This window comes from Acanthaster planci, linkage group LG12 (genome assembly GCF_054643075.1).
Source record: "Acanthaster planci isolate LZ-2023a linkage group LG12, COTS_SCS, whole genome shotgun sequence".
Lineage (NCBI taxonomy): Eukaryota > Metazoa > Echinodermata > Asteroidea > Valvatida > Acanthasteridae > Acanthaster > Acanthaster planci.
In genome coordinates, this window is record NC_141788.1 from 5,271,036 (window position 1) to 5,295,291 (window position 24,256).

Genomic DNA, 24,256 nt, shown 5'->3' on the forward strand with positions numbered 1-24,256 from the left:
CCACCAAACCCTTCCATCAAACGCTTCCAACATTCACTTCCAATCCAATTGGACTGTTTCCTGTCGCAGTGCTGACAATTCTCCTGGTTTCCGCATCCCACAGTACAACCTACTATGTCTTCCCTACCTCCAATCATGGCCCTCCACCTCCATCTGACTTACCGTTCATTACTGGAGGAATGTCCTGTGATCCCATGGGCATTGGGCCGTCAGGTCCAGATCCCATCGGGAAATTCTAACCAATCAAACAAAAGGGGAGGAGAAACAAAATGACTCAAAATTGAACCATAAAAATTGAAATAAAAGCACTCCACACACACTGTGTTCAATCAAAAGCTTGCAATTTTATTGAGGTTTTTTTAAGGTGACTCTTTTTAATTGGAACACACTGCCGGTCATTGATCCTTGATAGTCAAGGCCAAATGTATAGCATTGGTAAGCCATGTCTGTCCTTTCAACCTTGAAATACACAACCTTTCATAAAGTGTCCATGACAAATGCCACAGAGCTCTGAGTAAAGTAAGCTGCCAGCTAACCAGATGTTTATTAAAGTTGAGGGCAGAACTCATCCCACTGCTGACTGCATTGAGGAAGTAAGATCCATTTTTATTCAATCATAAAAAATCAACACTCTAGATGGGATTTTCCCCTTGGGTGTTTATTGCAACTGAGGGAAGAACAATTTTAATTGCCAATTTCAAAATGAGCTGGTAGTTTGTCCATTTTGAAAGGATGGTACTGCGTGTTGAAGGATGGTATTGCGTATTGAAGGATGGTATTACGTGTTGAAGGATGGTATTCCGTGTGTATGAGGTACGATATGTTCTTTTTCTAGAAGAAAAATTTACCACAAGACAGACAAGCTCCTAAATAGATGAAATATTTGCTGAAGAAATTCAATAATTACCAAAAACCCTAAGGACTGAAGAAAAGATAAAATCACCAGCCACTGGAAACTTAGAGGTACACCATTAAATAATTAAAAAAACCTCAAGCCGACCAAACTTCTCAAAATCACTGCAAGTTTGCTAGCCCTTTTTATCTGTTCTCTTTTTGCAACTACCCGTAGCAGATGTCCAAGAAACAAATATTCTCGCTACAGTTCTTATTTTCCACTTTCACGAGTATTCTCTTGCCCTGTTATTGGGCAATGCCAAGAATCATTCTGTTCTGAAGAAGATTCGACTTCCAGGACACAAATTGTTCAGAATACGTACCCCTGGTCCCATGTTGCCACCTGGTACTGGTTTCATCATTGTGTACATGTTGTCACCCGAGTTGGTTGAATCTAAAGAACACAAATTTACAATCAACAGAGTTTGATTTCAGTGAACAGGTACGAGAGTAACAAAGGTGCAAGAAAAGCTAGACTAGTGTAACATGCAAACCTTTGTGGACTGCACCTGCACCAACCCATACATTGTGAAAGCGAAAAGGAAATACCTGGGGTAAGTTTGGAGGAAAATCAGTCACAAAATAATTACCAGAGGTTTTGAGGGCTCCACAGCAGTCTGGTGTCTATGGTATACATATGCATTTGCCTGTTCTACACTGAAGAGATTGTGTGAAAATTCCTGAGTTCAATAAAATCCTGATGATTCAAAATCCTTCAATCAAGATAAAAACCTGACAAATCTCACCCCTGGAATTCGGAGGAAATCAACGAACCCTTTTTGTATTCATAAAGGTGACACACACAGCATGAAAAATGGAATAAGAAAGGTTTCGTCACTATGTCAACAATCTACATGCAGCTGTAAAGCCTACACTACACCCTGACAAAGCAAGAGTGAATCCCAAAACCTACCAAAACAAAAGGTCAAAATCTGAATAATTCTGAATCTAAACATTAAAATGCTAGGCCAAAATCAAGTGGCCTGATGATTTTTATGGGGTAGATACCTATTCTGAACAAGGGCTGGTAATCAAAGAATCCTAGCACATGTACATCATTACAGGGAGTGGCTCATTACAGTAATGTACAGATGCGTACCAAAGTAACTATGGTCTTACTGAAAAAACCCTATTAACCTCCTGCTAAAAACGTTGGGCAATAGGTAACAAAAAATTGGATGTCAGAAATTATGGAGTTAATGGTCACCTCTTCTTGAGCTACCCTGTGACATGCGTCTGTCCGAGGACATAGCTTGTGGGGTGCCTGCGTACAAAAACAGCCAGATTTAACACCTGTGGGTCTCACTGTTTCGAGGGTGCAAATTGAACATGTTTATCCATATTGAGCGTGCATGTGCCCTCCCCATGCTGGATCACGATCCACTGCATCGGATAGATGCAATCACTGTGAAGCCCACGCGACAAGTACACCTGAAAGTGCGCATTGAATAAGCTGAACATGCACTCTTGCTTTTTTAGTTGTTCGTTGCGAACAGTTCTCAGCGGCAGGATGAAAAATCTTCAAAAGGGCATGCACTGATCAGGTGTGAAAAGCTGTATAATATGACAGAGATATTGTTTGATTCTTGAATGAATTCATCTCAGAGGTTCCACATCAAGAAGTTGCCAGTGCTGTGACTGAGGATATGAGTTGTGAATTTTGCGCGATCAAAATAAAGGCAGTAGTACCATTTTAATTACAGATTGAAAATTATTACTTCAGTATGGATAACAATATCTTGGGTAATTATTGGCTTCGTTTTTAGTACATGAGCATATCAGTTATTTTGGTTTGGTAGAAAAAGATAAAGGTAATCAAGGACAGTTGAGAAATACACGTACTTAGGTTTCAGCTTGAGCTGCTTGTAAGTATGATCCCAACTACAGCTGAATAGAGTCATTTTGAGGGGTTAGTCAAAGGATGCATTTTGAGCCAAGAACACTCTTCAGATAATGTGTCCTTTGTTAGTGATACTTGGAACTTGGAAGTGACAAGGACCACTTACATTTGGATCGGTCATTTGTGTTACATTGCTAATGCGAGTTGTTATCTATTGAGGATTGATTTATTCTCCATTTGAGGAAAATAAAACAGTATCAACTGACTTACAAAAATCAGAGCACTTAAAAGAAAAAAAAAATCAGTTTCCCCAGTATGTAATGAATATTCAGGTTCCTGCAGTGGTCTGTAATATTTCAGAATACGCTTTCTTTCAAGCCTCTACCATGGGCTTGGTTGAACATCTTGCTATCTCATACGAGTGTTATATTTGTTGGAACACCAGAAGCTCACTCTCCTCAACGTTTTCTTTAAAATCCATTTGCACCTCATGACGCGCAGTGACAAATCACCTCACCAGAAGAGCCAAGTTCCGAAGGAGAAGTGGACAAATATATATGCAAAATGCTCTTTTTTTTTGGCGGAAGCAATGACTGAAAACAAAACAAATAATGCATCAGCGTGAGGTTGTTACTGTTGGCGTTTGTTTGTCAAAGCGTGGGGGAATCCGATGATTGGAGAGGGAGGATAAAAATAATATTTGCAATGTTTGTTAGAGCAGGCAGGCACCTCAAGCTTGTTGCAATGACCATCTTGTCACAGCTTCTCCACTTTATGCTTAAAACATCTTTGAACTTGGACATATAAGTCTGTCCGCAAAGGTTTGATTTTTTCTTGAACTTTTTCTTGAACTCAATAAAAGCTATATTTTTTACATCAAGCTGCAGGGGGTTAGATACTGAGAATTACATAATTCGTGTTTTAAATTATTCAAAAATAATTATAACCCTGAATTCACCACTCTGCCTATTTTTTTTATTTTGCCTAGCTACTCATAAAATATGTTTAAAAAAGAATCACATTCTTTCATGAGACACTGTCAATCAAGGTCCTAACTCCAGAATATCAATTGATATTGATTAAGACCCTGTCCCCTGAAATGATTAAAAAAAGACCTAAGAAGCAGCACAGATACAAGTCAAGCGTGAGTTAATAAAAACCACAGACACTAGTTTGAGACTTTTTAAAAGTGGGCAAAAATACTCCTACATTATCAGGATTTGGTAAACTCACATTGTGTGGTGCAAATACGGGGGGAAAAAGTTACAACAAAGTACAGAGAAACAAGTGCAACAAGTGGGTTAGTAGGCAAGAAGCGGTTAGTGATGGTTGAAAGGGAAGCAGGTTATACAAAAACTGAACTACAGCTTGACACGCTGTGGATTAGAAACAAACATGCTGCAGGAGAAACTGAGGATTGATCAGGGTGGATTGATGGGCTGGCATGAGGACACCGTGGTGCCTTCTGCAGCCTGACAGCTCTATGCTCTCTATGGCAAGATGTGCGCAGAAAGATGACAAGTTTAATGCGAGATGACAACTGCCATAGCAACAACTAGCTGACTGGAAGCTGTGAGGCAGATAACAGCAGGTGAAAGCTCCATGATGATTTTGTGGTGAGAGGGAAATAAAGCCATCACAATGTCACCAAATGACAAGTGTGTTCCCTCAAGCGTGAGAGGAGTATGCCAAATCAGAATGGCTCTGCTCAAGCACACAATGTATATTCATCAGATTATGTTACCAAGGTGTGATTAGACCTAGGTAGTTTCAAAGCTGAAATTCAGCAACGATATCAATTGACAAACCTACAAAACCACTGCAATAGCTTATTCACGAACTGAGTACTCCATGCAGTTCGGTGGTTGCAGTTCTTAACTTGGAACCCACTAACTGGGAACCTGATTGCATACAGGAAGGACAAAGGGACCAAGAACTACAATCGGCGATGGGTTGGGTAGGCAGATTGTGTGACTGGGGGATATCTAAGGGTACGGGCATTGCGGCGTGTTGGGGGGGGGGACGAACGAGACAACAACTTGACCCTATCCTGCAAACTGAGACTCAGGATAGACCTGCTATAAAAGTTGTTTCAATTCACTGTGTTGTGCTTAAAACACAGACTTGTGAAGAAGAAGTCTGGGCATAATTGCAGCTTTTTCGCACCACTCTGAAAGGAATCAGCAGAAATATGCTTGCAAAACCTGCAATTGTCAATGAATTGAAGTCGGACCGGTGAGGTCTCAGAACTCATTTTGCAGGATAAGAATCGACCAGAGAGCTCTGGCATTTGTGTTACAGCAACCAACTAGTCTACGGGCAGGCAAGACGGAAGCCCCAACATACCTTGTGGACTTGGCATGATGGGCGTACCGGGTGGACCTCCGCTGCCTGGTGGACCCTGGAAGGGACAGAGAGCAACAAGTGGTTTGTTCAATCAACCTGCAAATTACTAACAAAAGGCATCTTCCAACAAATGAACAGTGGTGCAGTTGAGCCCATCCCATGTCCAGTCACAAGTCCTTTTGCATGTCCTGTCGAGAATGACAGGACAAAGGATGACATACGTGTACAGTAGGACTGCTTTTGCCACAGTTTTTTGGAGCAGCTTGTAACCCGACTTGACAATACATGAACATTGACTTGTGATGGACTGGTGGAGGCTCATGATGTACGCGAGTACAACACTGCAAATGGTCGACTTCTGTGAGACATGCACTTGACCAGACAAGAAAAAGAATGGAAATCTTACTAAAGTTGTACAAGACTTTATTCTTGTAGTGTATTTTCAATCTGCGATAACATACAAGGGCAGTGAAGGGAAAGATCTGTTGATTGGAGGAAAACTTGCATGCCTGCGTGACGTGGATTTCTGCCAAGACGTGATCATGCTTATTGTGGATATCTGTGACAGAAGCCACTCAGAAAGCACTACATTGTTTGCCACACATGACATCACAAGCTGCTTTGGCAGGCCAAAAACAGCAAAGTCTGGGCCAAATTTCACTGAGCTACTACATGTATGAACACCAGCACTTATGCTGCTTAACAGACGGTTGTTGGAATGAGATGAATTACCAACCACAATGTCTTCTTCTTTTTAGGAACAAAGCAACAGATTCACTGAATCCATATATAGCCATGTGTATATATGTCACTTGGGACATTATTTTTGGTAGGGAACCAACCCCACACATGCACTACACAATCTCGTTACACAGTTACACTTAGTACCCACAAGAAAGTGGCCCCTAAAAATGGTCCAAATGGTACATACAAATGGTCAAAAATCATATACATGTACACGTACACAGTTACAGCTTCTAAAAAAGAGTATATATAAAAATGAATAACAGCAAACTTAAAAAGGTAGAAAGCATTTTAAAGGTTTTTGATTAAAAACTTTGATGAATGCTTGGAATACAAAACTGTACAGTTCACTCAAATATGTATTCACAATGAGTAAAGCCTGTGCGTAACATGGGTTGTCCACTCTTGACCCATGACATGTAATGTGAATTTCTATCTCAGAATCTAATTTCTATACTGTCAGGGTTCAAATGCTGCTCTCGAATCAGCCCAAAATCCCACACCAGATTTTCAAAAGTATTTGGATCTATTCAGGACTGCAAGGCACATCCACTGTTACTTTGCATGGAACCAGAAAATGTATCACATGTAAATGTACAGGAGAACATGCCACAGCAATGCTTGGTTTTCAAGGCTTCAGAAAAACCCCTGTCTATTCAAAAATAAATGCCCAGAGAGTTCAAGGGTCAAAGTAATGAAAGTCCAACAATCATGCAGCCAGGCGGTGAAACTTGAGAAAACACCAACTCATGATGTGATGGGAGCGCACACTGATAATGAGACTGCCAATGAGACAGACCAAGCCTGACGTATTTAGTGCCAAAGAACATGGAAATGCTTCGTTTTGGAAGTTCCAAGACCTTCCTGTGATAGCAATTCGTTAGGTGTTAGCTCCCTGTAACAGTGTACGTGTGATGATTTTGTCACGTAATAAACAACTTAGAGGTCTTGGAACCCAAACTAGGCAAAGCTTGCCGTGAGAATTCCAACATTCTGGCTCACAACGGCTTGAAATTTCTTGATATCCAGCCCCAGTCAAGTGACCACAACAAAGCAGAAATCTTAAGTTAAGACCCATACTGAGAGTGCAAATATTACAATAACTAATGAAGTCTACTAGACAGCTTTTATTTTGGGAATTTTTGCAGATCATGCAACACACACAGATCTCAATGAAAACTAAAATACTATGCAGTTTTAAAGCAAGGGTGTGTACATTCAACAATGAATTGGTAGGATCTACGACAGACTTTGAGGTTTGTTCCAGACTTTGTAGCACATTTACAAGTCATCACCAACAAGGCGTTGAAATAAGCCATGATCAAACCTCAAACTATTTAGAATTACAATACACAGACTCTTTTGTTCTATTTTCTTTGTCTTGACAGAAATTACTTACAACAAAACCACCTGGTGACGCTCGGGAATAGTTTACCTACATTTAAAACACAGTTCCGTGAAATGTTTCATAATTAAAGGTTTTAGTGTATTGAAATCTTTATTTCTAAAGAAATTTTTTTAACAGAACTATTTTACATCTTTTCTTTCAAATTTAACATGTCTGTTCCTTCAAGGAAATGATGGTGAAATGAGTTACTGAGTATGAGAAATGAATTATTTAGTATAAAGACTGTACAGCAGGCAGCAAACATTGCTGTACTTCTAGTTCAATTCTGTTGCACATTTGTTTGAAAGTTGGTTGACGTTTCATTTGACCTTAATCATACAAAATCACCAAATATGTCTTTTTCTCAATTCCTCAAGTTGGAGCCAAATTTGGAACTTTCTAAGCAGTTGTGTCTTAGGCAAGTCTGCTGTGTGAAAGAAAACAATTACCCCCCCCCAAAAAAAAACTTCATCATACCGTTGATGTGTTTGGATTCCATGGTCTTCCTCCCGGCCTGAAAATGAGAGGAAAACAAAAACCATTTATAGCAACAGCCCCAACACTCGGACTACCCGTACTTCATACAAAAAATGAACTTAGTCTGCAGAAATAAACAATAACACCCACTCAGACCCAACCCATTACAGTGCAATACAACTAAAAGTTGACCTGGGAAAGGGAAATTCTTGGTACACTTTTTCTCTCCATGGGAAATTTTTCATTTTACAAAACATGAAAATAATGTCCTGTGATGGGGCAAGATTTCACACCTTTCCACACATTGGAAAAAGGATTTCACGTCTTTTCTCAGTGGGAAAAGATTTCCACACCTTGTGAAATGTCAACGAGCATGGGAATGAATTCTTTCCCCACATTTGTCCGTTCCCCTTGTTAATTTCCAATTACTACATACTGTACGTAATTATTAAAATGGCCATAAAACAAATCTTGCCCCATATAACTCAACTTGATTCCCATTATGTTACCTTTCATCAGGATGTCATACTGAGTCAAACATCAAATAAAACCAGCTCTGTTAAGGTGTAAATGGTCTTGACAATTAAGTGCTAGCTTTCTCCTGATGGTGACTACAGCCATAGTTGCAATGTTAAAGGATTTGATTCTTTATCAGGACTGCCGAATGCTGCACAGGCTTCACAAGAACATCGCGGCTGTGGCTAGCAGGAAAACATATGACAATGGCCAGCAGCTGCAGCCACTAAACTGAACATGTGGCTTTTGTAGGCACAAATGTCCCTGCGGGTCTCAGCTCAAACTTTCCGACACAATATGGACTTTGCTATGTTACCCAGTGCATTCATAGCATGTGGCGTGTGGAATGTGTATGACCATAAAGGTCAGGTCTGAAAATCACACCTCCAGCTAGAGTTGTAAAACAGTTGTGCAGTATGGAAGCCACTGGCGGCCACTATCCATGAATGTATTACTCTTGAAAACACCCAGTTGATTCACACCGTGACCACGGACCACGGACCTCATCACCGGACACAGTGATGACGACATCCACTTGCCAGTCCATACCCTCTCTCCCTCTCACCAGAGAGGGCATGCTTGAGCACATAACCCATGCTTTAGCACTCGGTAAAACTCAGTTGAAAACCTTCCTCACTCAGAAGTGAGATATACATGTACTTACATAGGTAAGGGCATCCCGCCCGGCATTGAGCCAGGGGGCGGTCTCATGCCACCACCGTAGTTCTGTGGGGAGAAGGAGCCATTCTGTGGGGGGGGAGGTACAAAAATGTTGACAATGATCAAAAATGATATGCATCACACTCACTGGTTCCCCTTCCATTCACCACTGCAGTATTAAGTAACTAGATGCAAAACTGTTACGAATCAGTTTTCATGGGGCTTCACACTCAGGTTGCAACAAAGTCTGCATTCTTCACATTCAGATGGAGTAACTTCTCCCACTGGTACGTGTATTTATACGGTCTAAGAACATGCATGAAAAACAGATGACCACTTTTCCTAAAATGACTAACAAGAGTGAATACTTAATTGTTTCTTGTTTGTTTAGGTCTTCAATCAGAATGCAATTCACAAATGGAAACTTTATCTTTCAGTACTTGACAATTTTAAATACCACAATAGTCCACAGATATGAAAAGTCCATACTTACACAAGAAATAAATAGCCTATGACTCTCCTCTCCCTTGATTTGATTATTTTTATGTTGTTTCAATTACTTAGAACATGAGACACAATAGACTTGACTCATGTTGGGATCTCTGTGACGTCTTCGTTTATGCTTTGAATATATATAGAGACCGCGTACAGTTACTTGCTTTGCGCCCTCTTGTGTCCACTTGTTACTATGAGTTCAGTTCAGAAATTCCGACTTGATGAATCTGCCAACTGTTTGTACACAGCTAATGGGCTCAACTACCAAACAAGGGTAGCAGCCAATCAGATTGCTGGATTTGTTTTTACGCCGTTCATACTGACTACGTTGATTGGTGGAAATTCCCTATACATTACGCAAATCATGTCGTTCATATGCAATTATGAACAACTACATATTACTGATGAGGGGTCTGATTGGCTTATCTGTCAAGTCGGACTTACTGAGTGGTGATGCACGACACACACTGTACAGTAAAGGCTATCAAACGAGGGCACTTTATAAAGTTTATGCAAGCTGCCGGGCCGAGCGCGATGACTGTATAGTGCGAAAAGGCTGAAGGGATGACTGACTTGGGAAGAGCAACTTAAGTCAGATGTGATTCAAGTCTAGAGACACAATGGGAAACTACTTCTCTTCAAAACACTGAAAAAAGTCATAACCTTGAAGCAAGGAACAACATCACCTTGGCTCACTTACCGGTTGCATTGGCATCCGTGGGTGGTTCATTCTGGGCATTGGGCCTCCCATGCTTGGATGACCTGCAAGGGGGGACAAGGGACAAGACGTAGCAAAGATATGTAGGTTGTATGAGTAAAATGGCTACCACATTTAATTTCAAAAAAAGAACAAACCTTACACACAGAACTGATTTTTGGATGGTTATTCCCAGAAGCCTGAATAGGCAAATGCTGCTCTGCACAACTCAACCAAGAAAGGAAAGATTTTGAAACAAATAAGGTGGAACAATGTCACAGACATCTAAAAACAGCACTCAATTTTTACCTCTTTTTATCTGCAAAAAACCAGCAAATGAATGAAGGTGATGCATACATGTACATGTATTTTGGCAATAGTTTGCTAAATATTAATTTGAAATTAATAGGCATGAGTTCTTAGAGACCTACAGCACAGTTGCAAACAACACAGACTCACAGATCAAGAAACAACTATTTGCGCATTCAAATGCCTGGACCATACTGTGTATTTGATTGAACAAATTATAATGTACACAAGCCCTCGATGGCTCAAACCAAGTGGACTCTTGTGTCTACTAACGAGCCAAAACAGAAAAAAAAGGAAAAAACGTGAAAAACAGCAGCTGAATATAGCAAGACTGACATTTCCTGATAGGACAAATCTCTGCAAAGCTTCATAAATATTCCAACGCGAGTCAAGAGAGGACCGAGATATTGCCGATATGGCAATCACGCGAAGAAAGAATCCCCCTAATGGAAGTTGTGCACGAAATCTGGTGATGGCTATCTTGAAATAGGAAAAGCAAGCATACCCTACAGAGGGAACTGGAGAGCCATGACAACCCATGGGGGGAGGGGGATTTGGCCCTGCAGGTGGGAACAGTTTGGGGGGGGTGTGAAATCATATGATTGTTGTTGGATTATGGAGTTTAGGCAGTTCAACTGCTGAGGGCTTTTATTCAAGATGAGATGAAGCAGATTACTATTTGAACATTATATGTGAGGAAATGTTATAACAAATGTTTCCAACTCTTCACATTCCCTTGTTAAGCCTCATTCTGTGCTAAGATAATTATACCCACTGACAAGTAAAACTGGATTAAAAAAACAGGATGCAGGCAATAAATAAAAATGTATTTGCCCTTCAAGCCATTGATGTGTGGGCAACAGAACAAATCAACTTCCATCAACTGTACAGAAGTTCTTACAGAAGACCACAGATTACATTGAGTTATCCCGCTAGCTAGGGGAACAGGGACAGAATGAAAGTGACAGCTGCTGAAAATTTCTAAATCTGCTGTGAAGTTCAAGACTCCACATCTGTCAAAGCTGCTTCACCTGAAAATACATCTATGCATATTTAAATTGATAGTTATGGTTTTTGGAATTCAATTGAATAATTTTATATGGTTTGACATGCCTATAATTTTGATGTTTATTTTAGACATATGCCCAGTGGTTGTATTGTTTTATATTGTAAGGTGTATTTGATCATATATTAATGGACAATGCCCAGTACAAATGTTCAAATGTGAAGGGACAAGAATGTTCTTTCAAATCCGGACAATGTGAGAAGAGAGGACGCAGTGTAGTGAGAGGGGCAGGGTGCTGACCTAGTATCCTCTCGGAACTTGAGAGCAACAACTGCATCCCTAAAGCCAAGACAGCCGAGCCAAATTAATCAAAGGATTCAATTTCACGTCCAGTGCCACTGCCGGAATCAAATGATATGCAATTAATTTCATTTAAAAAAGAAAAACAAGGGGGAAAAACGAAGGGGGCTTGAGATCCCACACGTCAACAACCGAGGAAATGAAAAACCAATCCCCCCCAAAAAAAATCATTGATTTATTCAAAGCCCCTTCGCTGCAAAAACAAAATGACATCCGAGGAGTTTGTGACCCTGAAAGAGAAGATAGATGATGCGAACAACTTTGCCAACTGATGGACCAACTAAAAATGGACACCCCAGCCCATCTGACAACCGGGGAGCCACAAAATCAATGTTCTGCACATGGAGACCCTGTGATCAATCTTTCCATTAGAACCACATCACTCTCGCCATCAACATCAACAGTCTTGAGACCACCCCCCCCCTTTTCAATCTAGTTTTTAACCCTCTACTGCTTGCTCAATCCGGTAACAGATACCCTCGCCCCTTGGCAAGCACTACCATTTCTCTCCATTTACCATGGTCCTCTTTTTATTTTCAACAGTCACACAAACATTTCCAATTGCTCGCTTGTATTTAAAGCTTTTAAGGGCTACCTGATTCCCCCCCCCCTTCCCTGGGTTTTTCATTACGGCAGGTGTTTTGCTGGGGATGAAAACACACTTTTATTGCAGAGTTGATGCAAGAACAAGTGGCCCTAAGGGCGTAATACTGACAGTGAGTAGTGGCCAGGGAGACGGACATATGCTGTCCGTGTCAACCGCCATGATTAAGTTATTTCTGCAGGAATGCGAAAAAATTTCAGGATTGGCTTCTGGATGAGCTTCAAAACAATTTCATAGAGACTTTGCAGACTGTATTAAGCCGCTATGACACTACATTAGGGTGAAACAAAACTTTCAAGGATCAATAATGACAGGTGTGCCTTTCTGTGCTACAATGGGAAAGCTCACGGCATACGAGAACCAACAGATTTTAGAAAAAACTGTGGATAAGAAAGACTTTTGGTAAAAACCATCAGAATCACACCTGTCACTGGAAAAAATCCCCACACCTGCAATGCAAAAGAAATGCTTGAAAAAAGGCTTGTTGACCTCCTTTGACAATTTGTAATTTGCCAAAGTCACCTTTGTCCCGCCGTAGTTTGATTTGAGAAACCTTCAACATCCCTCTTGAGTGGAAAGCTAATCTAGTAGTAAATGGATAAAAAAATATGCCTTTGCTAAAAAATCATTACACATTGTATTCATGTAACCTCACTACAAAAACTGTCTCGAGAATTTCTGGTAACAAGCTGAAAGGTGTAATTTTGTGGCATGTCAAGTGCGAGTCCTGTCAGTAGTGATGTCGATTTAGATTCCTCCATTCCATTATCCGCTGAGTCACCTGAACGAATAAGGAAAAACTCATCTCGTGCGCGCAGCGAATAAAGTTCTGCACTCTGGGCCTCGTCCTGTGAAGCAATTCCATCAAATTAATGCATTATTATTTTGCTCAGCATTCAATTTTGCCCGTTTACCTCATCTTTTTCAATCTCCATCCAGCCATTGTCCTGAATCACGACACAGAGATTAATTTGGGGGGCCCCTCATTTCCACAATGGAACTTCCAACACGGATATGATTTGCTGGCAGGGCCTGCAGAGTTTTTATGAGATAATTGTCATTTTAAAGGGACAGTTTCGACAGGCATTTCATTTTCCCCCAAGCTTAAATTTCAGGGTCAATATTTTTCCCCAAATCTTGCACCAGCACAACAAAGCACTACTGTCTGACGTCAGAATTATCCATACACCAACCAATCTGTGAAAACACATGTACACTGTACATTGAAGCTCTGGGCAGCCAAACTTGTTTTTGAACAGCAATTTTTCCTGCTACTTCCAACCTAGGTCTGACGCTAACCACACTTGACAATGCAATCTCCTCCCTTGAAACCTAGTCATTTTTAAGGGGGGGGGTGACCACATCAGCACAGCTGTCTGAATTAAACATTTCACTGGAAGTGACCAGGGTAAGACTTTTGCACTGTCATATTGTGCATGAAGGAGCTGGGCATGAAGTGACGGATAAGCACTGACAAAGGTGTTTCAGCTTTGATTGCTTCTCTTCTCCCCGATTTGAAGCAAAGCTAATTGCTTTTGAATGTCAATGAACTTTTATTCTTTCCTGCACTGCAAACATGTCCCCACGTGTAGTTAAAATACTGAACACACTTCTTTGAATAAGAACAAAAGTGACGCTTAACATTCAGTTTTTACATACCAAAATTTACAACTCTTTTTGCAAACCTGTTTAACTTCGAGTAGTTTTTGTCAAGATAAAAACATCTACGTATGCATCTGGTCATTAGCGGTGTTACTGTCTGTGTTTTCCACTCATTTTAATGTGATTTTTTTGCTGTACTGTGGGGAAAATAGGGTCCACATGATGGAGATAAGGGACAGCAGCTCTAATTGTACATGAGTAATCAACATTTTCTTGCCTAAAGGTATTTCCAGGAATTTCGGCTATTTAAATTGCTCTTGTAAGTTGTTATGATTGCAGCGATAATAACAACGGTAGATCTTAGGGGGAAGGAAGGAAGGGGGGGCAGATCATCCTTAGTACTAATATTTCCCCTCCCCCAGTACGAATATAACATAACACCCCCCACAGCCAGAAGTGCAAGGGATACCCTTTCCTCAATGTATTATCCTGCGTGGCCAAATCCTGTTTCGGTGCAAGGCCCATTTGTTAATATCGCAGTCATGATTCAATTTACGTCCAGCTTTTTATGGATTAATTTTGTCCGGTGCTCTGAATCGCCTGAAATTCAATATCTGTCCCTGCTGTCTCTGTTTCTCCCTCTCCCTTTTCTTAAGATGCAAAATTGGTTTAATATTACACCTGCATCAGTAGACTTGCTCAGTCCATGATTGCTCAAGACCAAAAAAATCCAGGTCTACTTTGGCAAAACTGGACAAATAAAAATGCTGCGAGTTGGTTTTTGACAAGCCTCCACATATCGATGTACTAAGCTTCACGTCTAACTATCTATTAGCCCAACCTGTCACAGTTGCACTAGTCCAGTCATTGATACCGAGTATTTTCAATTCATCACTTGCAGAGGGGTTCTCTCTTTTAAGTTTGCAACGTGTGATTCCTAGTCCTTGTGTGAAATCACCCACTTCTTTCGTTTTTGTTTCATTTTGTTTTTAATCAATTGAAACGTGAGACACGAAGTCCTCTTGAGGGAACATTTATATCCCTAAAACAGACTGTTTTTAATGCCTGTGGCAAAGATGGCATGGCCACAAATCAAAACAAACCCTTGCAGATTGTGTTTTCAAATACATCTTTATCAACTCTCTCTTTCCAGAAAAATGTGACCAAGAAAAACGGAACAGGTCACGTACACAAGGTTAAGGCAGAGACTAAAAAAAAAAAAAATCACGAACACTGTCACTAATATCAAGAAAGCAATAACTTGACTAGTCAGGGTACATCCTTTGTAAGACAAAACACCAACCCTCTGACCAAAGGAGGTACTGTACATCATGATGGTCAGTATTGTGGGGAAGTGCCAGATGACACTATCAGGAATCAACAGCTGACCCATTCCAAAGTGAGTAAAGAGCCCACTCGCTCATGAAGTCTATGATCTAAGTTGGAGTTTTCCACACAGGAAACTCAGGACAAATGCCTTTCACCACCAGACTTGCACCTTTAAAATCTCATTATTAAGCAATCAACTTAAGCAAACATGTGACACCTCCAAAAGGATCTATCTAGAAACCACCAATCCGAGCAACCAAGTGTTCAAAACATTGTCCAAGGCCAGGAATACAATCAGATCTCCAACCCCAAATGAGATTCATCAGGCAGGAGGTGGCGCAGTTGATGGATTGGAAATTACTTCTTGAATGGGAGGGGATTTTTTTTTGGGACAAGTGAAGTCTTATTGCTGGTTTCACTGTTCTCCTACGCAATGTTGAAGCCGGAAAATCTGAGACATGTCTTTCTCAGAGGTCAGTTTCATCAATGGCTGGGAAAACGGTAACATTCAAGTCATAGACAGGTTTAGAAAGAAAAACGGTGGCAGAAAATGTTAGACCGTTAATCTCATGATTTCTCCTGATTTATTTTTTTAACCAGACACACTGCATTTTTTTCATTCTTTGCCAAAAACACACTTTCTTTCAGCACTAGAAACACTGGATAGGTTTGCGGTAGCACAATGGATATATCTCTTTTTGCAAGATCTCTTTTTTGAGTATGTGGATTTCTGAAAAGGTCCTGTTCTTTTCAGAACCCCACGTTCTCAAAAAAAAGAGATCTCTCCATGGTGCTACCGCAAATCTATCTAGTTTACTTGCTATCTCCAAGGGAAAGCTTCAAATCTCACTAGAGAAACTTCATTATGCTTGCAAAGAGTCAAGTCTTATTATAATTTTCCTCCCCTATCATGCTACTGTGTTTGTAGCCATCTTTAAAATCATTCCTTGAACGTGGGCATCTGATTTATAGATGGGCAAAACACAGAGAAAAAAAGCAAATGGCTAGGGTCAACTCATAAATATTCATGAAGGTAATCATCTCCAAACCATTCCTTTTACAGTTGAGTGGTTTCCAGGCGGTAACTGGATTCAACTTATAAATATTTATGGGGTTAATCACCCTGCTTTACTTTCGCCAGTCGATGAAGCCAAAGTGGTTTGGGGGAAACTCACACCTGCCCGTTTGAGAGCAGGAAGCCATTCTCAAAACACGACTCCATGCCTATTAGTCAGCCTCACCATCTCAACCCACCCCCCCATACCCAGTTTACAGCACACAGGCACTTAAGACCATCATGAATGAATAAAGTTCCTTTTTTTTTCAAAACAGGAGGGAAGATATTTAATAGCTGGCCGGATAAAGAGAAGGCATCAATAGACGAAAATGGTCCCCACGTGACAAACAGCTTCAATATCACCCTGTCCTCCACGTTGGGATCTGAGGAGACACAAGGGCAGAAGAAGTAATTTGCAGGTTTTTTGTGCCTCCCTGAAAGGATACTTGAGTTAAAGGGCTTGGATGGAATGTACAATGGGCACAAGCAGGGAAAAAAAAAGTTGATAGGAGGGTCAGTGAGTGCTGAGCATGTAGACTCCTTCACAGATATAGGTATGTTCCATGTATAATGAGGTCCCAGGAGGATCCTTTATGCCACACTAATAACTCCCCCAATCCTATTTCTTGATTGGTAATAATACAAGGCCCTGGTTTTTCTCTCTTTCTATCCCTCCCCTCCTCCCCCCAAGGCTCACCGTCCCCCCTTGCACACTCACTTAAGATGCCTGATTATAGTTGGCCCCGGACAGCCACACAGTTCTGAAATAACACATGCCAAGCCCGGGAGATCAGCCTCGGACTGCCAGTGACAGATCGTGCCTCGTTTGTTATATTGCCCTCTTAAGGCATGCCAGCATAACAGCCAATTGCGAGGCAATTGCAAATCTGTGACACACACACCACCACTACTACACAGTATGCTGGGCAGCGGCAACATCAACAACACTCTGCACACTGCAGGCCCAAGTGCGGCAGACTCCTGCTATCGCTCTCGTGCTCTCTCTCTCTCTCACAGCGTCTCGTTTTTGAGCCTGGCAAATTGACAATTCTCTCTGAGGGTCGACTTCAAGAGTGGGAGGTGATGGTGCAGTGTTCTGAGATGATATCACAGGCAGTAAGTACATGCAAATCTAGAAGCCTCTCTTACAAACAAATGGCATGAACAGTAAAAGCTGAACTCTCTTCCGTGTGCAACACAAAATACCTTCACTGAGCAGAGAACAATACAAATTCTTCGTGTCCGTTCAGATTCTTGGTACAAGTGGTGCCGCAGTTCCCCACTTGTAAGGCTTTCTCCGGTTCACAATTCAGCAATTTTTGGTAGAAATGCATTCCAAAATGTGTATGGGTTGTCGTTTCTTTGGCAAGTGAACACGTGTGTCTAAAATGATTAGGATGAAATGTTTTCAGCTGAATAAGAAGGGGCACGTTTTTCCTCTCAAAGGGCCAGTGCGTTAACACTTCAGTCTAGGGAACATCAATGCACTCATCTACTCGGTTTCAGGGAACAATCAAAATGGACAGACTGAGAGCCAGAAGTTCCCAATTAGCAAAACGAGAATAAGCAATCCGGAATTGGGTTATCTGCGTTGCCACGGCAACGGAACTATATTGGAAGTCCATCAGTGACGACTGTGAGGAATTGGACTGTGTGCTCAGGTTAGGGTTTCTGGTTAATTTCAAGCTGTCTCCTCTGCACAGGAGGAAATGCAGCCTGATTGCAAGACAAGTGCTCAGCACTATTTGATGCTGGCACTTGTGGGCAATGCAAATACATGGGTAGGGTAGACGCGCTCCCAGTCCCACTACAGTTAAATACTGTGCACTATACTTCCATCGACTGAGAAGCTAGAAAAGCTAAAAATGCATCTTTGAAAAAAAAAAACACCTGCAACAGAACATATTTGCAAATGGAGAGGTAATGTAGCTCCATGGTACATGTACATGTATATAGATCTCTCTATGGACAGGGAAACCAGAAGGGTGGGTAATCCTGCAAAATGCACAAATTCCTAGGTATTTTGTTATCAGCAGATGTTAACCCTGCACTTATTTTAGAACAACTGTGGACAGAACATTTTCGGGTCCTACATCTATGATGCATCTTTTGACTGTCAACAAATTCTTAAAAAAAAATTCCCATGTACAGGAGGCCAAGTGTTTGACAACAAGCAGTGGCGAGTTATTTTCATGCTTCAGCGTGTGCTCTCGATGCACTGCTCGGTGCACGTGCGCTCCTGTGATTGAAAACATAAAAAGGAACAAAATCTGCTTCAGTGCAATTAGCTGCTCCTACGGCGTGATTTTGCTTTGATCAAACAAATCTGACACTTCAACAGCCACTCATGTACATGATGCTCGTATGAAAGTCCACAAGCGTGTCCAAATATTTGTAAACCTCTTACTGTGATAGCATCCACGATGCTTCGTTCACAACTTAAAAGGCATTTTACTTTTCTCTCTCTCCCTTTTATCTCTTTTTTTTAAAAAAAAAGGACATGTCATGCTCTGTAACAATGCAAACCATGCGGTAGACATGTTTTATTTTAATGCCAAGACACTACTGGATGCCAGGCGATGAAATGCAGCTGAAAGAAGAACTGACAAATTTTTACTAATTAGCATGGCTGCCAATGATCACACAGAAACGGGTAGATTGCAGTCACAAATATTAAAGCAATTTCCCACCCCAACCTTTTTTCCCCCATGATGCAAATGACACATAGCGACAACTTAAGCGTATTTGTGACTTCACAAGCACCAGTGTCCAGCAAATTTACTTGACTCAGACTGACGGCAGTGATTGAGGCAGCATATCAAAGTTTGTGGATTGCCCCTCACTACTCCATTTTGAGACTGCAAGGAGCCCCAATCTAGCAAGAGGTCGATGAGTAACTTGGCAAAACTTTCTCACATATGGGTTCTGATGTATTGTTGTCACTCACTCTATGGAACACTAGTGAGTAAGGTTTAGTTAGAGGAGAAATCAGTTGCGGATTAGTGAATACAATTTTCTTATCCAGCAAAATGCCCAACAAAAGGAGGCATGTGCAGTGTGTTCAGACATTCAGCAAGCTCAAAGGAAGCAGTGTCAAGGAATGTTTGGCAACTCACCTTCCTTTTTGACAGCGAAAAATCCTGAGGGAACAAAGAAACTCAATGTCAGCAGCCACAAGAGCCCAATGTCATGAAGCTGTTCGGCAGCAGTGATTGCTTAGTAAAACTTGTGTGCCGGGAACCAGCCAGACACAACAGCCATTTTCATACAAGAGTATTACACATTTTCCTGTGCTTTAGCAAATATCTGTGCTGTAAGCAGCTCCATGAGATTGGCTCAGGCTGGCGGCAAATGTTTTTTTTTCCGTATCACATATTCACCCAACCTAGCCTCTTCCTCAATTTGTGTATATTTCACAGTTGACAAATTTTTAAATGTTTTAAAAGCTCCAACTTCTCACTGACACTTTGGAAAAGTGTGAGGAAAAAATTACAAGAAAGATGGTCCGGGTAGGAATCCAACCACTTCCAAAGTGAACTCCTTAGTGAACTCCTAAACCACTGAGCCATGCAGCCTGATCCGAGAGGGAGTGTTTTTTTGTGTGTGTGTGATTCTCAATCTAGTACATGTACACTAGTACTGTGTACTGTCATGCCTCTTGACTTTCAACCTGCTATGTATCATGCATTTGGTTCCCTTGTCCAAAGTGTGGGAAAAGTCTGCTCTGTAGGGATCGGGCTCCACAGCCATCTTTGTGCTTGCAGAAGTTACACTACACTTCTTGATCCTCACAAGCACTGAGCGAGCGATTATCATCATCATCATGCATGACCTTTTGTGTATTTCGATCTCACCAACGGCAAACATATGGTACAAAATGAATATTGAATTCCCAGGAATAATGACCTCAGTGAATGAACTCAATTTAGGTCCACTCATCCTGGAAGTGTGCCTCATACTCGTGTGACTATTCATGAAGGTACATGTAACTGATTTTGATCGGGTTTCATATTTCAACATCAAGCTCAGTCTATGTAACATTTTTCATGCAAAGTCAATGGCACATAACTTCTTCTCAATTTTACGTCATTTCCTTTACGCAAAAATACTTTAAGTGCAAACACAGTGATGGTTTGTGACTGAAGTAAACACCTTACTGTAAATCTTAATCTTACATTCAGTGGTTGGTTTAAGTCATCTATTATGATGGCTGAACAAAACCCTCCATTAGGGAAGTGGACTGGACGGCAAATGGCTAAAAACACCATTTAACATGCACTGCCAATTCACCATCTTCCTGGGGTAACGACCAAAAATGTACCCACGCGTGCACTTAAGGGGCTTTGACGGCCACTCGCAGGGATGAAAGGAGTAATATATTGAAGGAGATTTCCAATCAACCAGTCGCAAAAAGATACGTCTGAAACAGCTATTTACGGCCACTTTGCCGGCCAATCCAATTAGGGCTGGTCTGTCACCAACATGTGCTTGTGTTTCCAATGGGGCGAGATGATGTCATGGGTTGGAGGTGAATGGAAGAAAACACAGCTATTGCTCCCAGCCCTCATTGGCTGCTGAAATCTTTTCCCTTCTCGGCAGTTACAACTTAGCACACATGAATAAAACATAGTAGGCAATGCAAAGTGAAGCATTTGAAAATAAATGAAATCTAAGCTGAGTATGTCCTGTACTCGGCCAGGTCCACCACCAAGGCCTGCCAGCCAATCAGATTTGCACTGAGCACTGACAGGTGAACTCTCAGCCAATGGTGGGAGGGAGCAATTCCTGCCAAGCAGCAGATGCACACTATCTGTGTAGCCATCAAGCATAAAAAGCTGTGACACTTGTCAGAGAGTCTTTTATTGCCAGTCAGCTCTGCCAGGGCATGACAGACAGTCACAGCACGAGAGAGAGAGGGGGGGGGGAACCAGACGGCCGAGACTGGAAAATATGAACAAATGTGTAACATGGAAGTGCAGTATGTACAGCTGTGTACATGGCCGGTGGCCACGGACATTTCATTAAACCTGTCACATCCAGAGGAGGGTAGTGAATGTTAATTATCCGAGCAAATTTACTCTACAAACAGTCAATTTAATATCATTGTGTCGGGACAGTGTTGGGTCTCAGTCAGCGTGCATGCATCTCTGTGCGAGGCAGTTAAGCGTACACGTGTAGCCAAAGGAAGCTCCACTGGCAATGCTCCACGTGCATCAATTCATTCTTCTTTTTGGAGTTCTGGAAATGGTCACTTTACGGATCTCTTCACTATCCACTGCTGAAAAGCCAATGCATTGGTAGAGCTGCCCTCCAAGACGGGACAGGGTGGCATTCAACTCAGGCAAGTATTTTCTCAGGATCTGATCAATGACACTTGAGGGAGATAGCTAAACCGCAATTCGTCTCAAATTCTAGCCATAACCGGAGCGGCTGTATAATAAAATTTCCACATTCTGTATCAAACGTTTTAAGTTTCGCCCTTAGAATGAAACCCCCGTCATGGGAGGCCAGCATGGAAATTGCACTTCACCGAGTGAAGCTAGCAAGAAATGTGGAACTTAAGAACATGCCTCAATTAGATTTGGCAGCAATTTTGACAACAGCCTTTGATGCGAGCATAATAATGTTCAACTTGATATCAAGCTCATGAAAGGCATTCTTGCAGATTAAATGCAAAAAAAAAATGATCTGTAGATGAGGGGAAAGTTTGCATGTAATGCATATGCACATCGATGTAGGAGTTTGTTCACGTCCACTATACATGTATGTGCTCTCGGATGATGAGGTAGGTCAGAGTTTACAAGACATTATGATGCACAAAGCTGCATCAATCTTGGGTGAGTCCTTAAAAACATGTGTAGGTGCATTAAAAAAAAACGGAGCACTTAAGTTGTATTTGATTACTTCAAATAGATTTCACTTGACGATAGAACAACATTAGCCTCGGGCAGCGGACTAGCTAAATGGAGGCCCATTCATCAAGGGGATCTATCATGAATGGCCAATGCATCACAAGCAATGGCGCGAGTTGAGAGGATTCTCAAGTAGAGAAAAAAAGAGGAGCTTTTTTTTAATGGGTAGGCACAAGCAGGTAGGAAAGACGTCTTCTGACAGACCATTCATAGATTTAAGTATTTAAGATTCAAGTTATAAATGGCTTTAGTACTTAGTGCCTCCGGAAGGAAAAAAATAAAAAACAAAACTGTACTAGTAATACTGGTAATGAATGAGCTGCAAAGATAAAATAAAGAACATCTTGTTTCAGCTCAATTTTTTTCTCATAGTCTTTTGAATTGTTTTCCTGAATAACACTATCACAAACACTGACCAAAAGCCTCAATAGGATGCTGATATTGACAATGAAGCAGAACTTTTCCAGCTGCACCCAAAATGCCATTGTTCCTGAGACGGTTGTCTGTTTCTTCAATAATCCTTGCGATGACCTTCCTCAAATATCCCACTGCCTCAACATGTTACTTCACTTTGGAGGGGAAATTTTTTTCTTTTTTTTACAGACACGTTTCTCTCTGTCAGGCAGCTCAAAAGAGCCCACCACAGCACTTAGCGCTAATGGCAAGAGTCATCTACCTCAGGAATTCTGGATGCAGTAGCATTAAGTCAGTTGAGAATCGCTGTATGACTGCTGGAAAGAAACTGCAATTCCTTGGAACAGAAAGAAGTTGGAACGAGACCCAGGCAAATAGTCCCTCAGGAAAAAAAAAACATCTTGCAGAGAAATATTTAATTTGAAAAGAGAAACATGTGATAGATAAAAATATCCACGGTTAAAAAATTTGACAATCAGCTGTGTGCAATTAAATTTGAACGGTATGTCAATTTCAATGAATGCCACACAAAAAACCAACTGATGTCATCACGTATTTTGAAAATCCAATAAAACTTCTCTTCCAAGTGACAATATATTTGGCAATTAAAAAAAAAAACCCTGACAAATCCCCCCCCCCCCGCAATTTCTTTTGAGAGAAGGGGATAATGTTCGGGTGTAATTACCTGCTCATGTTGGATGCTAACGAGCAATTTCTCTTCCACAGCACACCACCTGTGTGGGGCAATTTCAGCTAAATGAGCCACAGTATTGTCGGGCACTGTCCAGCCAGGCCGCTAAAATTATGGCCAATTTAAGCAGGCATGAATGCAGGCATACAGATGCATCATCACTGGGTTAGTCGGTGCAATCTACCCCTTGGTGCACTTACATGTACAAACAAGATGTCTGAAGGTTGAATTTTAATCACCGAACTGCCCAAGGCCATCTCTAAGAAAAACATTCTACAAAAACAGAGTAAAGCTGCACCCAACACTTCCAGTTTTCAGTGATGACCTACTGTGAAGAATACATGCACCAAAAAAACATGCTTATCAACAACAAAAAACTGATGCTATCAATGGATAACACCTCTCTGCCTTTCACTATCAAAATCATGACCTTGACAAGCCACCCAGCATTGCAACATAAGCCTTGCTATAGCCACTGTTTGTTTTAATACATTGCTAAATGTACCAGTGCGTCGCTGAAGCCAAGGTGAAAATCATATCCGGCAATCACAAGAATGCTTCCTCTTCATTTTCAAACAACTTATTCTTCAAGACTGATTCTCGTTCTCGGTCTTGCGCCATATTCCAGTGATAGCTCTCAAAGCTGCCAGTAGCCTCCATTATCAAGCATCTGTCAACTCAAAATTTTACTCAAATTATGCCTGGCCTCAAGTCCCCAGCCCCTGAAGAAGTTCATATGAAAGTTCATTTATTCATAATAACACTAACCTCTGCTGCAGCATGCAAATACATGAATATTCATGACATGCTATAGCAACACAATCGATCTTACAACCAATCCCAGCATGCGGGAAGGGGGGGGTTCCGTACATCATGTTTATGAACAAAAGCCGGACACTTCTCCTGCAGTGCAAAG

General features: G+C 41.3%; 1 protein-coding gene across 16 annotated transcripts in view; it reads right to left on the reverse strand.

Annotated features, from left to right (window-relative positions):
* The window catches only part of LOC110984389 (single-stranded DNA-binding protein 3-like), a 102,956-nt gene that overhangs the window by 6,626 nt on the left and 72,074 nt on the right, over nt 1-24,256 (reverse strand). For 12 of the 16 annotated variants that reach the window (XM_022244554.2, XM_022244561.2, XM_022244567.2 and 9 more), the window contains 9 exons: nt 19,440-19,463; nt 10,060-10,121; nt 8,869-8,951; nt 7,689-7,725; nt 7,224-7,259; nt 5,081-5,135; nt 2,102-2,158; nt 1,218-1,288; nt 163-235 (listed from right to left, as the gene is read on the reverse strand). In XM_022244554.2, coding sequence (XP_022100246.1) covers nt 163-235; nt 1,218-1,288; nt 2,102-2,158; nt 5,081-5,135; nt 7,224-7,259; nt 7,689-7,725; nt 8,869-8,951; nt 10,060-10,121; nt 19,440-19,463 — 498 coding nt within the window. The remainder of the gene's footprint in view (nt 1-162; nt 236-1,217; nt 1,289-2,101; nt 2,159-5,080; nt 5,136-7,223; nt 7,260-7,688; nt 7,726-8,868; nt 8,952-10,059; nt 10,122-19,439; nt 19,464-24,256) is intronic. The other 4 variants (XM_022244555.2, XM_022244558.2, XM_022244559.2 and 1 more) reach the window with 4 other exon arrangements.